At 41.3% G+C, this 20,700-nt stretch overlaps 1 protein-coding gene across 4 annotated transcripts in view; it reads right to left on the bottom strand.

Moving 5' to 3' along the window:
• Nucleotides 1-15,948, bottom strand: part of LOC139381898 (regulator of G-protein signaling 17-like) — a 29,452-nt gene extending 13,504 nt beyond the window's left edge. For 2 of the 4 annotated variants that reach the window (XM_071125753.1, XM_071125752.1), the window contains exons 1-2: nt 15,789-15,903; nt 2,345-2,475 (exon numbers count right to left, since the gene is read on the bottom strand). In XM_071125753.1, the coding sequence (XP_070981854.1) occupies nt 2,345-2,475; nt 15,789-15,827 (170 nt within the window). In that variant the 5' untranslated portion in view covers nt 15,828-15,903. Of the gene's footprint in view, nt 1-2,344; nt 2,476-7,361; nt 7,488-12,889; nt 12,949-15,788 lie in introns of all 4 variants that reach the window. The other 2 variants (XM_071125755.1, XM_071125754.1) reach the window with 2 other exon arrangements.
• Nucleotides 15,949-20,700: the final 4,752 nt, after the last annotated feature.

The raw sequence follows: 20,700 nt of genomic DNA, 5'->3' as shown, positions 1-20,700 counted from the left end.
CTGTGATTGAATGATTACGGCCTGCTGCTGCTCAGTCAGACTGCTCTATCAAATCAGATTTAATTATAACATAATAACACACAGAAATACGAGCCTTTGGTCATTAATATGGTAGAATCTGGAAACTATCATTTCGAAACCAAAACGTTTATTATTTCAGTGAAATACGGAACCGTTCGGTATTTTATCTAACGGGTGGCATCCCTAGGTCTAAATATTCTTATTACATTGCACAACCTTCAATATTATGTCATAATTACGTAAAATTCTGGTAAATTAGTTCAAAAATGAGCCAGGCAGCCCAACCTGTTGCATATACCCCGACTCTGCGTGCAATGAACGCAAGAGAAATGACACAATTTCACCTGGTTAATATTGCCTGCTAAACTGGATTAGTAGTTATGACTAATGATTATGATTGATTGTTTTTATAAGATAAGTTTAATGCTAGCTAGCAATTTACCTTGGCTTCTACTGCATTCGCGCAACAGGCAGGCTCCTCGTGGAGTGCAATGGTTAGAGCATTGGACTAGTTAACTGTATGGTTGCAAGATTAGATCCCCTGAGCTGACAAGGTGAAAATCTGTTGTTCTGCCCCTGAACAAGGCAGTTAACCCACCGTTCCTAGGCCGTCATTGAAAATAAGAACGTGTTCTTAACTGACTTACCTAGTTAAATAAAAAGCTATTTAAAAAATATATATATATTTTAAAATCAGAAATCGGCCCCCAAAAATACCGATTTCCGATTGTTATGAAAACTTGAAAACGTAATTAATCGGCCATTCCGATTAATCGGTCGACCTCTAATGCAGACTGAATGCAAGTGTGTCGAGGAACAACAAATGCACTCCTTGAGTGACAGGGGGCCAGGCTCGGTCTGTGTGTAAAGCATCATGGAGACAGAGAGAGCGGAGAGAGATGACTAAAGTAGAGAACTATAAAAATGGACGTTACACACAGCGTATCACATTTTACAAACCAAACATTCAAATACCTCTGTAGAAGGTAAAGTAAAAACCCAAACTGGTCCATGCATTAATACTGGTATATCGTAAAATACGGTATACCGGCCAGCCCTACGTGATATTACGTGCTGCTAAAATCATTTACTTACATCATGGTAGTTTTAGAATATAGAATTTAGAATAACATTATTACCCAATAGAATTACTGTTTTTACAGGATAACACATCCTTATAGCATAACATATCCTTATGGTAGCCTTATAGCATAACACATCCTTATAGCATAACACATCCTTATAGCATAACACATCCATATAGTAGCCTTATAGCATAACACATCCTTATGGTAGCCTTATAGCATAATACATCCTTATAGCATAACACATCCTTATAGTAGCCTTATAGCATAACATATCCTTATGGTAGCCTTATAGCATAACACATCCTTATAGCATAACACATCCTTATAGCATAACACATCCTCATTGTAGCCCATCTCCGCATTGAGTACCGCTTCCCATTGAAGCGTCTCAGTGCAGGTGTGCAAACCTAGGATCCTTTTGGATCATAATTATATGGACAGGAGGAACTTGTCCTGATGTGTAGAATGACAGTTTCAAAACGATAGTGTTTCTCAAGTCGTTCTGCCTTTGCCTTTCTCAGGTCAGTAATGCACACTAGGGACAATGTGCAATGCAACTGACTGGCAGAACTCTCAGAAGTTGTGTTCCAAACATCAGTTGCCTCCAAACACATGACATGTTCCCTCTACATCCAGGACATTAAAGAGTTTCTCAAAACCCCAGTCTTCACAATAGATCATGGATGTTGATGGATGTATTACTCCAGGCTAATATGAGAACAGACTTATTCTAAGCCCTAAAATATGATATCAAATATTATATCATTTGTAGTCTTAGAGCTTTGTTTATAACCTTTGATCAGTTTGTAAGTATATTAAATTACTGTTTGCTGATTTTGTCATCGTAAACTTCACCCACTTTATGTAAATGAAAAGGACGGCTTATGAATACAATAATGGGAAAAATACCTACAGTATTTCAGCATTCATTACCTTGATCTCTACACAATGTGATTGGCCTAAATACTGGGTGGATAAAGGCAATAATGTATGAATATGGGTCATTTTGACTTAAAGGGGGGACAACTCCCTCTAGTTTACACTACTCTTCCCCCACTTATATCAAAACATTTTTGATATAAGCAGGGGTAGAGTAGTGAGGTTGAAAGGGATGTGGTCATGAAAGTAATGATTCTCATTCAGTCTATAGCAGGGACTTCAGGTTATTTGGAGAATGACCTATTGAAAATGGAGGAGACATGGGGACAGAAACCAGAAAGGGAGGTTTGACGTACCAGAGGCATTTACAACAACCACACCAGCACATGCAGCAGTTGTTGGGTCGTGGGTGGCCAGGCGCCTGGGGACGTCCTTCAATGTGTGGCTGCTGCCGTTTTCTCATGTCAACTCCGCTTAAACTTCGGGGCTGTGGAAACCCAAACAAGTTGGTTAGGGACAATCCTATCTTCCTCATAGATGGATGAATATCACAACATTGGTTAGGGATAGTGATGCACTGATATCACATTTTTGCCCGATACCGATATCCGATATTTTCCTTGCCCCCCAAAAAAACCCGATACCGATAACCGATGTTGAACATTTTAGCGGCCTTTTAAGCATTCCAGTACAGTTAAATAGACACACACACAACGGTCTAAGGCACTGCATCTCAGTGCAAGAGGCATCACTACAGTCCCTGGTTCAAATCCAGGCTTTCCAGGCTGTTCACCTAAATTACACTAGGCAAGTAAGTATAAGAATGTAAGTATATCATTGTCACTACCTCCACATGCAAAGGCGTGACCATGAGCAAAGAATAATGTTCTGTACTTCCACAATGACAAGGAGGTACTGTCTAGAGTTTACTAAGCCTGTATGTGAGTAAAGGTTATATAGCCTACTAGGTCTATATGTGAGTAAAGGTTATATAGCCTACTAGGTCTATATGTGAGTAAAGGTTATATAGCCTACTAGGTCTATGTGTGAGTAAAGGTTATATAGCCTACTAGGTCTATATGTGAGTAAAGGGTGTATAGCCTACTAGGTCTATATGTGAGTAAAGGGTGTATAGCTCACTAGGCCTATATGTGAGTAAAGGTTATATAGCTTACAAGGCCTGTATGTGGATAAAGGGTTTTCAATACTTACCCTACGAAGTCCGGAGCCAACCTGATAATGAATTGCACCCACCTGGTGTCCCAGGTCTAAATCAGACCCTGATTAGAGGGGAACACTGAAAAAAATGCAGTGGAACTGGCTTCGAATTCCAAGGTGTAGTTTGAGGGCTCTATAGCCTACTAGGCCTATATGTGAGTAATGGGGAAGAAAACAAGCTTGCCTAAAAGGTTGCAGCGCAATAGCTGTGTGAAATTGACTACAGCTCAGCGTTCAACACCACAGTGCCCACAAAGCTCATCACTAAGCTAAGGACCCTGGGACTAAACACCTCCATCTGCAACTTGATCCTGGACTTCCTGACGGGCCACCCCCAGGTGGTAAGGGTAGGTAACAACACATCTGCCACGCTGGTCCTTAACACTTGGGCTTAGTCCCCTCCTGTACTCCCTGTTCACCCACGACTGCATGGCCAAGCACGACTCCAACACCATCATTCAATTTTCTGACGACACAACAGTGGTAGGCCTGATCACCGACAACGATGAGACCTGGCAGTGTGGTGCCAGGACAACAACCTCGCTCTCAATGTGAGCAAGACGAAGGAGCTGATCATGGACTATAGGAAAAGGAGGGCCAAACATTAACATTGTCGGGGTTGTAGTGGAGCAGGTCAAGAGTTTCAAGTTCCTTGGTGTCCACATCACCAACAAACCAAGACAGCTGTGAAGAGGGCACAACAAAACCTATTCCCCCTCAGGAGACTAAAAAGACTTGGCATGAGTCCCAAAGGTCTACAGCTGCACCCATCGAGAGCATCCTGACTGGTTGCATCACCGCCTAGTATTGCAACTGCTCGGCATCTGACTAAGGCACTACAGAGGGTAGTGCGTATGGCCCTGTACATCACTGGGGGCAAGCTTCCTGACATCCAGGACATATATACTAGGCGGTGTCAGAGGAAGCCCAAAAAGTTAACAACTCCAGTCCCCAAAGTCATAGACTGTTCTATGGGCTACCTCATGGCAAGTGGTACCGGAGCACTAAGTCTAGAATCAAAAGGCTTCTTAACAGCTTCTACCCCCAAGCCATAAGACTGCTGAAATATGAATCCACCCAGACTAATTTACATTGACTGACCCCCCCCATTTGTTTTTACATTGCTGCGACTCGCTGTTTATCATCTATGCATAGTCACTTTACAAATTACCTCCACTAACCTGTACCCCCGCACATTGACTTGGTACCGGTACCCCCTGTATATAGCCTTGTAATTGTTATGTACATTGATTGTGTTACTTCTTGATTGATTTTTTATTTTTAAAATTTTACATTAGTTTATCTAGTAAATATTTTTTTATACTCTATTTCTTGAAATGCATTGTTGGTTAAGGGATTTTAAGTAAGCATTTCACGATAAGGTCTACCTACACCTGTTGTATTCGGCGCATGTGACAAATACAATTTGATTTGAATATCTCCATTGTGAGAGCCAACAAAAGTAGGATACAAAGTCAAATGTTTTACTTCCTATCAAGCACATTCGGTCAATCAACCCAAAAAATTAGGAGCCTATTGGGAACATCCCTAGTAAATAAGACGAGCAAACGTGAAAACATTCTGGTACAATCACCACAATTATTAACATCCTGGTGCTGAATGGTACAATAATGCTTGTTTCAAATCAATCCCAAAGAACAGATTATAATTATAATAATCATAATCTGGGTGTGGAGCACGAGCCCCAAGTAGTAATAGAGATGATATATTTAGGCTAACCTTTAAAAATACATTTCCTCTCTGCCCTCATTTAATCTCTCCTGTGATTCTACTTCACTACTTTTAAACTTTTCATTTGAATCCAAAAACTATTAAATAAAGGATCATCTTACCTGCAAAGTCATCATTCAACTTTTGCCCCTTATTTATGGACACTATCAATGATCAGTGAGGAGGTTTCCTGTCTCTCTGAGTAGCCTAAACTTTAACATCCATGATGATACATGGACCAATAGGCCAAATATGCAAATCCTGAGTTGACCACTTGAGCAGCCATCGGTTATTCACCTTCCACCGGTGGAAAACATGCACATTGATGCAAAATACAGTGACAAACACCTTTGTTCTAGCTGGGGACACGTCCACGCCACTGAAAAGAAATGCAAATAAACTCTCCATGTGGAAACACAAATATATGCTTAGCCTAAGAACCTCCTTTTCATTCTGCAACTCCATCACGTTTTGGCCAGGATGATTTTTTTACTGTATTTCTACTGTCAAACTACAGTGAGGAGAATTTATATTTCATTAGCCATTTGGGAAATGTACTGTCTTTGATCTTGCTATAGGACGATAAAGAGAAAATTACCAACACTAACATTGCCTTCCTCGTTTTGCGTACGTCGCAAAAGTTTGAGTGATTTTCGTACACAACATTCTTATAGATTTTTTGAAAACCATTATTTGGTTAAAAGTAATAACTTATGCATTATGTTGATTCCTGCTATGAGAGTATATGCCTGTGCCTGTTTCGCTGTTGGCTGCTGTGTGAGAGCTACTCTCACTCCCCCTCCCCTTGTGCACACAGTGGAGGGAGAGATGCAGTCCTACAACGTTTTTGTAGGACATTAGCCTACATTTACTGATTGATTAATCAATTAGCCTACATGTCTATACAGCAACAATATCATATTCAGAGTTAACAGTCTAGAGAAGTGTTGAGTTCCCCCTTCTTCAGGTGGTGAATAAAACAGCCTTTAGGCCAATAACGACAAAGAGGTTGGCAAATTCTCTATAGAACCAGAAATGAAATATTCTAATTCTGGATCCTATTTTTGACAGGTTGCAAATCGAAACATACATCCTGATTTCCCTGGATATGTTACATGAAATAGCTAACTTTGAGGCTACCATCTGTTATCTTACTTGGCACTGAAAACTTTTGTCTTGAGCCCTGCCGCTAATGTAAGGTAACGGCCCATTAAAATACTGATTGTTTTATCGTTGCATTGTTATCGAGCCAAATAGTAACCTTTATCACAATATCATTTTTTGTCCATATTGCCCAGCTTAAGCACCCCCCCCCCCAAAAAAAAATAGTATTGTAAATTATTGCTGAATTATAGTTATCGCAAAAAAAAAGGGTACATTTGTTGTCCATATCGCCCAGCTCTAAGTACAAAATACAGCAGAGGAGGGATATTGGACTTACTTTCCTCAATGGGCCTTGGTTGGTTGTTTCAGTGGGAAGATCCAGAAAGCATTTTGTGGTTGACATTCCTTAATAGTGTGCTCTCAGTACTGGTCACTCATAGCAGCACAAATGATTTTGTTCAATGGCAAATATGATTATCTTTTTAAATCTAAAGCTAATTTACAAATTATTAACAGCTGGTGATCCTAGCCAGGCCTGCATCTTACATTTGAGGTGAAGGCTTAAAAATGGGGCTAGTAGGATAATGTTGGCTTAATATGGTTAGTAGGGCACTATAGGCGTAATTGGGCTAGCAGGGTAATGTAGACCCAATAGGCTTAGTAGGGTAATGTAGACCCAATAGGCTTAGTAGGGTAATGTAGCCTCAATAGGCTTAGCAGGGTAATGTAGGCTTAATAGGGTTAATAGGCTTGCAGGGTAATGAAGACTCAATAGGCTTAGTAGGGTAATGTAGCCTCAATAGGCTTAGTAGGGTAATGTAGACTCAATAGGCTTAGCAAGGTAATGTAGGTTTAATAGGGTTAATAGGCTTAGCAGGGTAATGTAGGCTTAATATGGTTAATAGGCTTAGCAGGGTTAGTAGGCTTAATTAATAGGGCCGATCTAAAGCAGCCTCCAAGGGTCCCGGCCCTCCTGCCACTCTCCAGTCTCTACCCATACTGCAAACATTATTCCAGAGCAATTTATAGGAGTCTGTCAGATGCATACAGCTGAATAGAATTTTGAGAATTCAAATAGGAGCATACTGAATTTCCTTAAATGGTGGACAGATATATGTAGGATGAAACTTAGCATTCACATTCACTACTATAAGGTCATGGAACTCTGCCCTAAGTAACCTACCATGATAATTAGTCAGTTGTTTCCACAGACAGACACGGCAGGAGAGTCATGGCGCTGAGGTAAGTGGTTGGTTGAACTTGGTGGGTTCAGAAGTAAAGCACTAGGGTGTGTCTACAGAGTAGTATCGTTGTTCTCACCATCACTGATGGAGGGCCAGGTGGTGAGGAGGGAGAAGGAGGACAGCAGTCTCCGCCCTGGGTCTCAGGGACTCAGTGGGTGGACCATTTGCAGTGTTGCGTGCAAGGGGAGCAAAAATATACCATCTGAGAAAAATAACAGAAATACAGTGCATAGTAATATAGTACAGACAGAGAGTAGGTTTATATTAACCTTTGACCATTAGGCCAGGAGTGTCAAACTCAATTCCTGGAGGACCACGTGTCAAGGTAATTGATTAGTTAGGAACTCCCTTCATCTAGTAGTCTAGGTCTTAATTGGTTAAAAATAAAATAAGTGGAAACATGGCCCTCCAGGATTTGAGTTTGCCACCCCTGCATTAGGCCTACTTTTCACTCTGTGTTGATGAACTCCACCACAAATCCTGGTCGGTCTCTTATTCGACACCTCCAAAAATGAAACTGTGCATAATGGAGGCAATAGTCTAACAGTTTTCAAAAGTGACTGTTCTCACATGTGAGTTGTGTTTCACAGTTTTAGGCTAGCTATAGCCTGGGCCTATACTGCAGAACTACTGCAAACACATGACTGCAGAGGTCTAGATGGTCATATCCATGACAACTACAGAGATCCTTTCTCATCTGGTTCCTAACATGGCCTGGGGAGAGCCACTGACAGACCTCAGCAAGGCAGGGTACTATACAGAGGATCAGGAGGTTCACAATAAACACTTTATTCCATATACTTACAAGTCAAAGTTAACTCTGTCAGGAAAAAGTGTCTACTGGCCTAGGAATTTCAATCTGTCCCACTGCTATTTCTGATCCTCTGTATAGTACCTTCCAATCTGTCCCACTGCTATTTCAGCACCCTCTCCTCCAATCTGTCCCACTGCTATTTCTGATCCTCTGTATAGTACCCTCCAATCTGGCCCACTGCTATTTCAGCACCCTCTCCTCCAATCTGGCCCACTGCTATTTCAGAACCCTCTCCTCCAATCTGTCCCACTGCTATTTCTGATCCTCTGTATAGTACCCTCCAATCTGGCCCACTGCTATTTCAGCACCCTCTCCTCCAATCTGGCCTACTGCTATTTCACTACCCTCTCCTCCAATCTGGCCTACTGCTATTTCACTACCCTCTCCTCCAATCTGTCACACTGCTATTTCAGCACCCTCTCCTCTATACTTCAGGTCCTATCCAATAAACAAAAAATAGACATACAGTACCAGTCAAAAGTTTGGACACACCTACTCATTCAAGGGTTGTTCTTTATTTTTTACTATTTTCTACATTGTAGAATAATAATGAAGACATCAAAACTATTAAATAACAGTTACCCAAAAATTGTTAAACAAATCTAAATATATTTTATATTTGAGATTCTTCACAGTAGACATTGTTTGCCTTGACAGCTTTGCATACTCTTGGCATTCTCTCAACCAGCTTCATGAGGTAGTCACCTGGAATGCTTTTCCAACATTCTTGAAGGAGTGCCCACATATGCTGAGCATTTTTTGGCTGCTTTTCCTTCACTCCAACTGATCCCAAACCATCTCAATTGGGTTGAGGTCAGGTGATTGTGGAGGCTAGGTCATTTGATGCAGCACTCCATCACTCTCCTTGGTAAAATAGCCTTTACACAGCCTGGAGGTGTGTTTTGGGTCATTGTCCAGTTGAAAAACAAATGATAGTGGGACTAAGTGCAAACCAGATGGGATGGTGTATCGCTGCAGGATGCTGTGGTAGCCATGCTAGTTAAGTGTGCCTTGAATTCTAAGTAAATCACAGACAGTGTCAACAGCAAAGCACCCCCACACCTCTTCCTTCATGCTTCATGGTGGGAACCACACATACGAAGATCCTCCGTTCACCTACTCTGCGTCTCACAAAGACACAGCGGTTGGAACCAAACATCTCAAATTTAGACTCAGACCAAATGACACATTTTTACTGGTCTAATGTTCATTGCTCATGTTTCTTGGCCCAAGCAAGCCTCTTCTTCTTAGTAGTGGCTTTAGTAGTGGCTTCTTTGCAGCAATTCAACCATGAAGGCCTGATTCACGCAGTCTCCTCTGAACAGTTGATGTTGAGGTGTGTCTGTTAATTGAACTCTGCAATGCATTTATTTGGGCTGCAATTTCTGAGGCTGGTAACTCTATTGAACGTATCCTCTGCAGCAGAGGTAACTCTAGGTCTTCCTTTCCTGTGGCAGTCCTCATGAGAGCCAGTTTCATCATAGCACATGATGGTTTTTGCGACTGCACTTGAAATTTTCCGGATTGACAGATTTTCATGTCTTAAAGCAATGGACTCACATCCCCAGGACCTCTCCTCAGTCCCAACAGAGGACTCACATCCCCAGGACCTCTCCTCAGTCCCAACAGAGGACTTACATCCCCAGGACCTCTCCTCAGTCCCAACAGAGGACTCACATCCCCAGGACCTCTCCTCAGTCCCAACAGAGGACTTGCATCCCCAGGACCTCTCCTCAGTCCCAACAGAGGACTCACATCCCCAGGACCTCTCCTCAGTCCCAACAGAGGACTCACATCCCCAGGACCTCTCCTCAGTCCCAATAGAGGACTCACATCCCCAGGACCTCTCCTCAGTCCCAACAGAGGACTTACATCCCCAGGACCTCTCCTCAGTCCTAACAGAGGACTCACATCCCCAGGACCTCTCCTCAGTCCCAATAGAGGACTCACATCCCCAGGACTCTCCTCAGTCCCAATAGAGGACTCACATCCCCAGGACCTCTCCTCAGTCCCAATAGAGGACTCATATCCCCAGGACCTCTCCTCAGTCCCAATAGAGGACTCATATCCCCAGAACCTCTCCTCAGTCCCAACAGAGGACTCACATCCCCAGGACCTCTCCTCAGTCCTAACAGAGGACTCATCCCCAGGACTCTCCTCAGTCCCAATAGAGGACCGCTCTGAATAAGAGCATCTGCTAAATGTAAAAGTAGATCCACAAATGGGCACAATTATACATTTGTGCGCAGTCTAGGTAGCCTATGCCTACTTCTATGCATAAATCCGGTGCGTGTCCTTGCTCAATACTGACAAGACCCCCTCAAACAAAAGACAATGAGTAAATGGAATGAAATAAACCAAAACTTGTTCATCACAAGTGTAGCATAGGTTGTGAGCTCTGCAAAAAAACATGTCCACTCCGACAATGAGAACCGCAAAATACTGGCATAATAAAATAATGAATGCATTAACAGAAATGACCCTAACCAAACAAACATTGTAGATTGGAAATGGGGATTAACAGTAAATGTACTACTGGTGATGAGGAATTGATAGACTAACAATCAAAGAGCATACAATTCACACAATGAAATTGAATTAGTGCGCTTGAATTGGTGGGAGAGAGCGCATTAGACACAACTTGTGCATCCCCTTCTACTTGACCTGACATTTCAAAGACACATTATCTTCACACATACTGTAGGCCTAAGGAATACACTTACAAAAGGTGTCATGTCCAAAGCAGTAGCTATTTTTTGAAAACAAATGCAATTTCACTTATTTGATCAACTTTATCAAATTGCTTGGCGTGCCAAGGCAAATACTGTCTTACTTGTCAGATGCCAGTCTTAAGAGTGATGGACTGTGCCATCCAAGCACGAATAAGGCTGGGGTCTCATGTGCCATGAAAAAAAAAGTGTCTACTCTACAAATGAATGTAATTTATTTATTTTTTAGTGTGTTGACCAACAGCCTATCAACTAAAACAATCGACTAGATGGGGTCAGCCCTACTTCATTAACATGTCAACTTCGTAAACACTGGTGGATAGCTGTGAGTGGAAAAACAAGCTCTCTACTTCATTAACATGTTAACTTCATAAACACTGGTGGATAGCTGTGAGTGGAAAAACAAGCTCTCTACTTCATTAACATGTCAACTTCATAAACACTGGTGGATAGCTGTGAGTGGAAAAACAAGCTCTCTACTTCATTAACATGTTAACTTCATAAACACTGGTGGATAGCTGTGAGTGGAAAAACAAGCTCTCTACTTCATTAACATCTCAACTTCATAAACACTGGTGGATAGCTGTGAGTGGAAAAACAAGCTCTGTGAGCCCTTTCAGGCAAGCCATGAAATATGACTGACTGAAAAAACCTATTTGAGACTTGGCCTCCTACTTCGTAATGTCCATAATGCATGCAATTTTACTACTTTAACTGGTCAAATAAAGTCTGTACTCCAACATTTAGACATTAAGGATAATTTAGATATATTTTTTTTTAAATACATTTTATTTTGCATGATCAGGTTGACTTTCCCAGGAAATTGACACGGTATAGTCCATCATCACTACAGTACCTGTCAATTAAATAGCTAGACTGGAATGAATGCATGGCAATTTTACATCATGGCTGTTTGTGTGATAGCCTATGGTCTTTTCTCAATTGGGCATAAGTCCGTCCTCTCCTTGGCTCCTCCATCCTTCTATCCTCTGTGGCGCAGAAACGGAGTTGCTATATTGTAGGAGTGTCAATACCATTGAGATATATATAGGACTCTAGATGGATATAATTAATTTTAGCATGGACATTGCCATCATTTTAAAGTAGTTAACTGTGTTGGGATTCTTATTAGAGTTCGACCGACTAATCGGAATGGCCGATTTCAAGTTTTCAAACAATCGGAAATCAGTATTTTGGGCGCCAATTTTTTTTATACCTTTATTTAACTAGGCAAGTCAGTTAAGAACACATTCTTATTTTCAATGACGGCCTAGGAACGGTGGGTTAACTGCCTTGTTCAGGGGCAGAACGACAGATTTTCACATTGTCAGTTCGGGGGATCCAATCTTGCAACCTTACCGTTAACTAGTCCAATGCAATAACGGCATGCCTCTCTCTCTCGTTGCACTCCACAAGGAGACTGCCTGTTACGCGAATGCAGTAAGCCAAGGTAAGTTGCTAGCTAGCATTAAACTAATCTTATAAAAAACAATTAATCATAATCACTAGTTAACTACACATGGTTGATGATATTACTAGATATTATCTAGCGTGTCCTGCGTTGCATATCATCTGACTGAGCATACAAGCATACAAGTATCTAAGTATCTGACTGAGCGGTGGTAGGCAGACGGAGGCGCTTAAACATTCATTCAAACAGTACTTTCGTGCGTTTTGCCAGCAGCTCTTCGATGTGCGTCAAGCATTGCGCTGTTTATCAGCCTATCAACTCCCGAGATGAGGCTGGTGTAACCGAAGTGAAATGGCTAGCTAGTTAGCGCGCGCTAATAGCGTTTCAAACGTCACTCGCTCTGAGCCTTCTAGTAGTTGTTCCCCTTGCTCTGCATGGGTAACGCTGCTTCGATGGTGGCTGTTGTCGTTGTGTTGCTGGTTCGAGCCCAGGGAGGAGCGAGGAGAGGGACGGAAGCTATACTGTTACACTGGCAATACTAAAGTGCCTATAAGAACAATAGTCAATAGTCAAAGGTTAATGAAATACAAATGGTATAGAGGGAAATAGTCCTATAATTCCTATAATAACTACAACCTAAAACTTCTTACCTGGGAATATTGAAGACTCATGTTAAAAGGAACCACCAGCTTTCATATGTCCTCATGTTCTGAGCAAGGAACTGAAACGTTAGCTTTCTTACATAGCACATATTGCACTTTTACTTTCTTCTCCAACACTTTGTTTTTGCATTATTTAAACCAAATTGAATATGTTTCATTATTTACTTGAGGCTAAATAGATTTTATTGATGTATTATATTTAGTTAAAATAAGTGTTCATTCAGTATTGTTGTAATTGTCATTATTACAAATAAAAAATATTTTTAAAAATCTCCAATTAATTGGTATCAGCTTTTTTGGTCCTCCAATAATCGGCATTGAAAAATCATAATCGGTCAACCTCTAATTCTTATGGTTTGGTTTGATCGTTCAATGATCATAGCATTGCCTTCTTTAAATTGGTTTGCCTAGATAGTAAATGGCTTTGAGCTATATTACCGACATCTAGTGGCCACAGTAAATGACTGATACAGAAGATTTGTTTCAGGTTTCCAGCACTGCAGGTGGAGGTAAAGCACTAATATTAGTTTTATGCTTTTTTCAAGCGCACAAATCTACTTTTAAAAAATGGAGGTAGCCTCAATGTCGCTGCCCATGCGGTCACAGTCGCCATAATGGCTCCGATACAAAGATTAGGCTAGTGCTCTATCTAATTCAATTGTCAATTTGTTAAAGAGATACTTCACCTAAATTATACTAGGCAAGTCAGTTAAGATCGAATTACTATTTACAATGACGGCCTACACCGGCCAAACCCGGACGACGCTGGGCCAATTGTGCGCCGCCCCATGGGAATCGCAATCATGGCCGTTGTGATACAGCCTGGAATCGAACAAGGGTGTCTATAGCACTGAGATGCAGGGTGTGTTACTCTAGCACTGAGATGCAGTTCCTTAGTCCACTGTGCCACTCGGGAGCTTCACAATCAATGTAAGATACACATATTATATCATCCCAAATGTGTTAGATGGTTTACCAAAACGATCTCAACAAACCATTTCTGTATGGACCTCTTTGGCAGTAGAATGGCCTTACTGAAAAGCTCAGTGAATTCAACAATGCACCGTCATAGGATGCCACCTTTGCAACAAGTCAGTCAGATTTCTACCCTGCTAGAGCTGCCCCGGTCAACTGTAAGTGCTGTTATTGTGAATTGTCTAGGAGCAACAACAGCTCAGCTGCGATGTCATTTCATTAAGTTCCTGAAGTACAGTTCTTGTGCGGAGGGAGGTTGCATCCCGTTCTGTAAGCCTGTGTGGTTTCCATGGCTGAGCAGCCGCACACAAGCCTAAGATTACCATGCACAATGCCAAGCGTCGGCTGGTGTGGTGTAAAGCTCGCTGTCATTGGTCTCTGGAGCAGTGAAAACGTGTTCTATGGAGTGATGAATCACGCTTAATCATCTGGCAGTCCATTTGACAAATCTCAGTTTGGGGGATGCCTGGAGAACACTACCTGACCCAAAACATAGTGCCAACTGTACAGTTTGGTGGAGGAGGAATAATGGTCTGGGGCTGTTTCTCATGGTTCGGGCTAGGCCCCTTAGTTCCAGTGAAGGGAAATCTTAACACTACAGCATACAATGACATTCTAGACGATTCTGTGCTTCCAACATTGTGACAAAAGTTTGGGGAAGGCCCTTTCCTGTTTCAGCATGACAAAGTGCGGTCCATACATAATTGGTTTGTTGAGATCGGTGTGGAAGACCATCAAACACATTTGGGATGAATTGGAAAGCCAGGCCTAATCGCCCAACATCAGTGCCCAACCTCACTAATGCTCTTGCGGCTGAATGGAAGCAAGTCCCTGCCGCAATGTTCCAACATCTAGTGGAAAGCCTTCCCAGACAAGTGGAAGCTTTTATAGCAGCAATTTGGGGACCAACTCCATATTAATGCACATGATTTTGGAATGAGATGTTCGAAGAGCAGGTTTCTACATACTTTTGGTCATGTAGTGTACTTTCGGGTGATTTGGACATGATACATGAAAAAACTGCTAATATTGGTCCCATGAATTAAATTGGATTTGTGCCACAAATGCTAAAATGTTAGCATGCAGAAACAGTGCCAGCTGTTTCCTCTAAGGAGAAAAGCATATACACATTTAAAAAGTATATGCTACTTATGGTTTGTTTTATCGAATAAAATGTCTAGCACACCTCCGCATTCATTTTTACCACTTTACACATGTAGTTTGGCATTCCACCTCTGTAAAGGTAATTTGCCTGATGATGTGCTAGTGGAGGAGTCATTTCTAATGACTTCTAATGTTTCCAAGTTCCCTCTCTTCACAACCAATTGAGATTCTCCCCTTATATTCCATATGGAAAACGGCAGGCTGGAGCGGTAGCCTAGTTCAGCCATACCAAGTAAACTGACTCGCTGCCAATTGGAATGTATGACATATTTAGCTAGTGAGCAGTGGTAAAATCGTACATTTTAGAACTAGCTAACTAAATACATTAAAAGCATATCACATGCTTGCCATAATTTGCTAAAACATTCGCATCATAGCTGTCCTTGCCTGCAGCTCCTGGGGTGTTGTGCGTGGTTCTCTGTGATTCGAAGCATCTGCAGCTGTGATTCTGCACTAACTAGCTAGCTAAAACATTGCATGTAACGTTAGCTGCAAAGACAATCTGATTCTGCTTGGCAAGACACCGCATGATAATGCAAAACTAATAGAAAACTACGATAGTGCCTTATTGTCGCATCAACAAAAATAAGAATAACCCCCAATTTCTGTATAGCTAGCTAACATTAGACCGTTCTCTCCTTTTCTGTGCTGCGAAGAAGAGCTATGAAGAGCTAGCTATGAGACTAGCATGGCTAGTGCTAGCTCGTGGGACATTTAACAGAAGAATGAAGAATATCCATAATCTTACCCTTTTAATTCTGGTTGTCAGTATTCTGTAGTGGTTCATTTATACGTGTTTTATGTTGATGCTTGTTAAATCGCACAGTAAAGATGCATCCTGCCTTATAATCTCCATCGGCGGTGTTTTTCTTCCATCCGCCCAACTTCAGCACCGACTCCGAGCCAGTGGACATACTGCGCAAGCGTGCTGCTGTCACTGTCAACTCACGCTGGCCAGGCTGCAGGGTGGGGAAAACTGAGTTGCTACATTGATTTTTCAAAGATGGAGGTAGTAATATTGAAGCATTTATTGTACGTTTCCTAGTGTCTTTGCCACATAGACAGCCACTGTCCCCGGTTAAAAAATTGCGACTTTGTAAATGAGGACGAATGACACGTCATGTGTTATATCACATGATTCTTGTAACATAAGTGGTTACTTAAATTCTTTATCAAGTACTGGAAAAAAGTGGGCTTGGTATGTGTATGTTGGAACATGTTTTGATGCCATGCAAGATCATCATCACTCTGTTGGGCACAGCCTTCAGCACTTTTACACAATATGTTGTTTTAGGTCATTTTAAATATAATTAACATACAGTATTCCATTATAAATATCCCATAATTGAAGTATTCTTAATTGCCATAATAAATATAAAGAGTGGCTATTGCTGCCTACTTCTAAAGCTGCAGAGGCTTTAATTCTGTCACACATTTTCTGTAATTTGTTGGTTGTTCTATTTTTTAGGGTTCTCCTTGGTACACCTGATGTAGCCTGAAAGATAGAAGGTAATTCTGATCTTACTAAGCATTGGCTCGTCGTTGTTCAGGGATCTGAAACAAAAACATGTGTTTGCGTATGGGATATATGCAATACTTTCTCTGAGCCAAGTTGGCCAATTGTCAAGCTGTAGCAAAATATGAAGTATTCCCACCTTTAACATAATTGCTTTGTATTTTATCTCTATTTGCAGGGGGTGTTTGTAATAATTTGGATATAAAATGGGAATGAGCATTTTCTACACTGGAGATAAATAAGAGCCATGTGTGTTTTCAAGCCCCTCCATCACACTTTACTGGTAGTCTAATATCTGGGTATGAGGTATAATTGCCAGTGGACATTGCAGTTTCACCTTGTGAGAGATGGGAAGTGCAACAAATGTTTGCTCTAATCCTCCACTGGGAGGCATCAAAACCATGTTGCCTTCTCATTCCAAGAAATACAACTGGTGAATCATGCCTGTTGTTGAATGGAGGGCAATTGAAATGATCTTCTAAAGTGCATGGTGTTACTGTATAATGTGACTCATTTAAAGAACAGCCTATATATTTCGTGCAACTCAAAGAGGCAATTATAGAAGCATTATTATATTCTATAAGCCTAACATAGACTAAACAATACAGTAGTTAAGTAACAGTGAATGTTGTTTCATTATGCCAAGTGGCATAAGAACATCAAAGACTTAGCCATCCTCTCCCAAACTGAGGAAACCTTCCACAAAAGAGGGTCTTAGACCAGACGATTGGCATGGTACAGAAAATTAAATAAACAAAACACTATCAAAAGTAAAACAGTCCCTACCACCCATCAACCCAGCACTGCTGCCCTCCTTTTTACCAGCATGTCCTGCTCCAACTGTCCAACCCTGGGAAGTCTACAAAAAGCTACAGAAGGTGAAAACCTGAAAGGCTTAACGGGGTTTGCTAATAAAGGAGTTTGCAAATGAATTGAGCGTGGACTACTGGCTGGCGTTCTTAACTTAACAAGAGGGCATTGTTCCTGACGAATTGAAAGAAGCTATAGAGGTCCCCTTACCTGAATCCAAGACATCTCACTAACCTTCTGAGCAAAGAGAGCTTTATCACTGATTGGGATCTTACCTATATCCTACGCCAGATTGACACCCAGCAGTATGGATGTCTTGGATAGTTACATCTGTGCTACTGACTTAGTCTGGCTTTAATTCTAGCATGTCTACAAATGAATCATTGATATGTTGGATTCACATCACCATCTCAACCAAAATCTAAGTTAAAGAATAGGACTAAATCAAATCAACACTTTATTGATAGTGCATTTAAAGTTTTATTTATTTAGTCTTATTCTTTAACTTAGATGTTTGTTTTTCCATTGGAATTCAGGTGGGCTTTTAGATGATTGAAAGCATAGTGATAACACATTGGAAATTCAACTAACTTTTGGCTGTCTTTTTGAGTGGATGAATATAGGTTGTAATCAAATCAAAGTCACAACCAAATATTATTACCCAATTATCCATGCTGAAATGACATAGTGTGCTCGGAGGGTAGTGTTCTTACAGACACTCCACAGTAAAGCACTCCATCCCACACCAGAACCCCTCTAATATCATAAGATGATCACTTGACCTACATGATGACTTGGGTGCATAAACAATAAGATCCAAAGCCCAACATGACCCAGTAATAATGTGCATTGTTACCTTCAAATTATATTGCTTTATGATGGGGGAAATTAACTAACTTCCTGCAATTCTACACATTGTGCCATGGGGCAAAGAGGAACATTTGCAGTTTTATAGCTAATCTTATTCTATTCTACACATTTTGCCATGAAGCTGAGAGAAAATCTTTAATTTTTAAAGCTAATTAAAATAAAAAATATGGGTGTGTTGACTGTGATAAACGCACTGGATTATGTGCTTCAAACATTCCCTTCAGCTACAAGGGTACTGTATGAATCCTATTCAAGATCGGCTCTGTAGTGTGTGAAACTTAGACAGAAGATTCAATAGTTCAATATGAAGCTGTTAAACATCTCACTCAGTTTGTTCCATCCGCAATACATGACATATTAATTAATGTTTTATTTGATATGAAATACAGTGGTATGCATACCAGGGGGCTATAATGGTTCCTAACTTAGAGGTATTGCAGTAGAGGTAAGAAGAGGTTCATAATTCAAATCAAATCAAATCAAATTTATTTATATAGCCCTTCGTACATCAGCTGATATCTCAAAGTGCTGTACAGAAACCCAGCCTAAAACCCCAAACAGCAAGCAATGCAGGTGTAGAAGCACGGTGGCTAGGAAAAACTCCCTAGAAAGGCCAAAACCTAGGAAGAAACCTAGAGAGGAACCAGGCTATGTGGGGTGGCCAGTCCTCTTCTGGCTGTGCCGGGTGGAGATTATAACAGAACATGGTCAAGATGTTCAAATGTTCATAAATGACCAGCATGGTCGAATAATAATAAGGCAGAACAGTTGAAACTGGAGCAGCAACACAGTCAGGTGGACTGGGGACAGCAAGGAGTCATCATGTCAGGTATTCCTGGGGCATGGTCCTAGGGCTCAGGTCCTCCGAGAGAGAGAAAGAAAGAGAGAATTAGAGAGAGCATATGTGGGATGGCCAGTCCTCTTCTGGCTGTGCCGGGTGGAGATTATAACAGAACATGGCCAAGATGTTCAAATGTTCATAAATGACCAGCATGGTCGAATAATAATAAGGCAGAACAGTTGAAAGAAACTGGAGCAGCAGCACGGCCAGGTGGACTGGTGACAGCAAGGAGTCATCATGTCAGGTAGTCCTGGGGCATGGTCCTAGGGCTCAGGTCCTCCGAGAGAGAGAAAGAGAGAATTAGAGAACGCACACTTAAATTCACACAGGACATCGAATAGGACAGGAGAAGTACTCCAGATATAACAAACTGACCCTAGCCCCCCGACACATAAACTACTGCAGCATAAATACTGGAGGCTGAGACAGGAGGGGTTAGGAGACACTGTGGCCCCATCTGAGGACACCCCCGGACAGGGCCAAACAGGAAGGATATAACCCCACCCACTTTGCCAAAGCACAGCCCCCACACCACTATATAATTGTTGCCCCCACACCACAATAATTGTTGTATGCTCTCATGCTGATGAAGGCTGGTAGCCATTGAAACCAAATGGTGAAAACTAGTCAGCTTTTGGCTGCTAAAGAATGGAAAAAATGAGCTTTTTGCACATATGACTTTTTCACAGAAGTTCCCAGTTTAACCATCACGTAGATAAAGATAAAGCCTACTGATACAAATAATATATATTTTTTTTTACATTGATTCAGATCCAGGAGGGGACCTTGAGAAATGTTTAACCATGGGTCCTGATTCTGTTCGCTGAATGCCTATTAGATAGGAGAGCCTCACAAATGTTTTTCTAAGACATTGACCTTAGAATACATTTTGAGACAGCAATTTATCCTCTGTATCTTGAAATATCACCCCAGGTCACACCCTTGTTAGAGTTTTTTCGATTTTAGGCTAAGAAAGATAATCCATACGGAGCTGTCGGGAGTTACTCTGCATGGCCGCAGAGTTGTGAAAGACCTTGTCATTTCGATTGATTCAGATGTCATTTTCGATACACATAACAAAACCATTTCAAATGTTCTGTGGTTGACTTTGCTTTTTGTCTTCCAGCCTTTTAAGAAGGATCCACCTAGGATTGACTTGGTCAGTCTATGTCATGGAGGTGTTCCTAATGTTTGTACACTCAGTGTAGATCTACCTGTCTACACTGTTAATGAGGCATACAGCATTTCTTCATATACAGTACCTTTGGAAATTGAATAATTTTGCACGCCCAATTTTTCAGTTTTTGATTTGTTAAAAAAGTTTGAAATATCCAATAAATGTCGTTCCACTTCATGATTGTGTCCCACTTGTTGTTGATTCTTCACAAAAAAATACAGTTTTATATCTTTATGTTTGAAGCCTGAAATGTGGCAAAAGGTCGCAAAGTTCAAGGGGGCCGAATACTTTCGCAAGGCACTGTATGTGCCTCGACACAATCTTGTCTCTGAGCTCTACGGACAATTCCTTCGACCTCATGGCTTGGTTTTTGCTCTGACATGAACTGTCAACCATGGGACCTTATGGGACAGGTGGGACATGTGTGTGCCTTTCCAATGTTTTAT

Source organism: Oncorhynchus clarkii, chromosome 23 (assembly GCF_045791955.1).
Source record: "Oncorhynchus clarkii lewisi isolate Uvic-CL-2024 chromosome 23, UVic_Ocla_1.0, whole genome shotgun sequence".
In the NCBI taxonomy this organism is placed as follows: domain Eukaryota; kingdom Metazoa; phylum Chordata; class Actinopteri; order Salmoniformes; family Salmonidae; genus Oncorhynchus; species Oncorhynchus clarkii.
The sequence above is the reverse complement of the archived record's forward strand: the minus strand, read 5'-3'. Positions and strand labels throughout refer to the sequence as shown.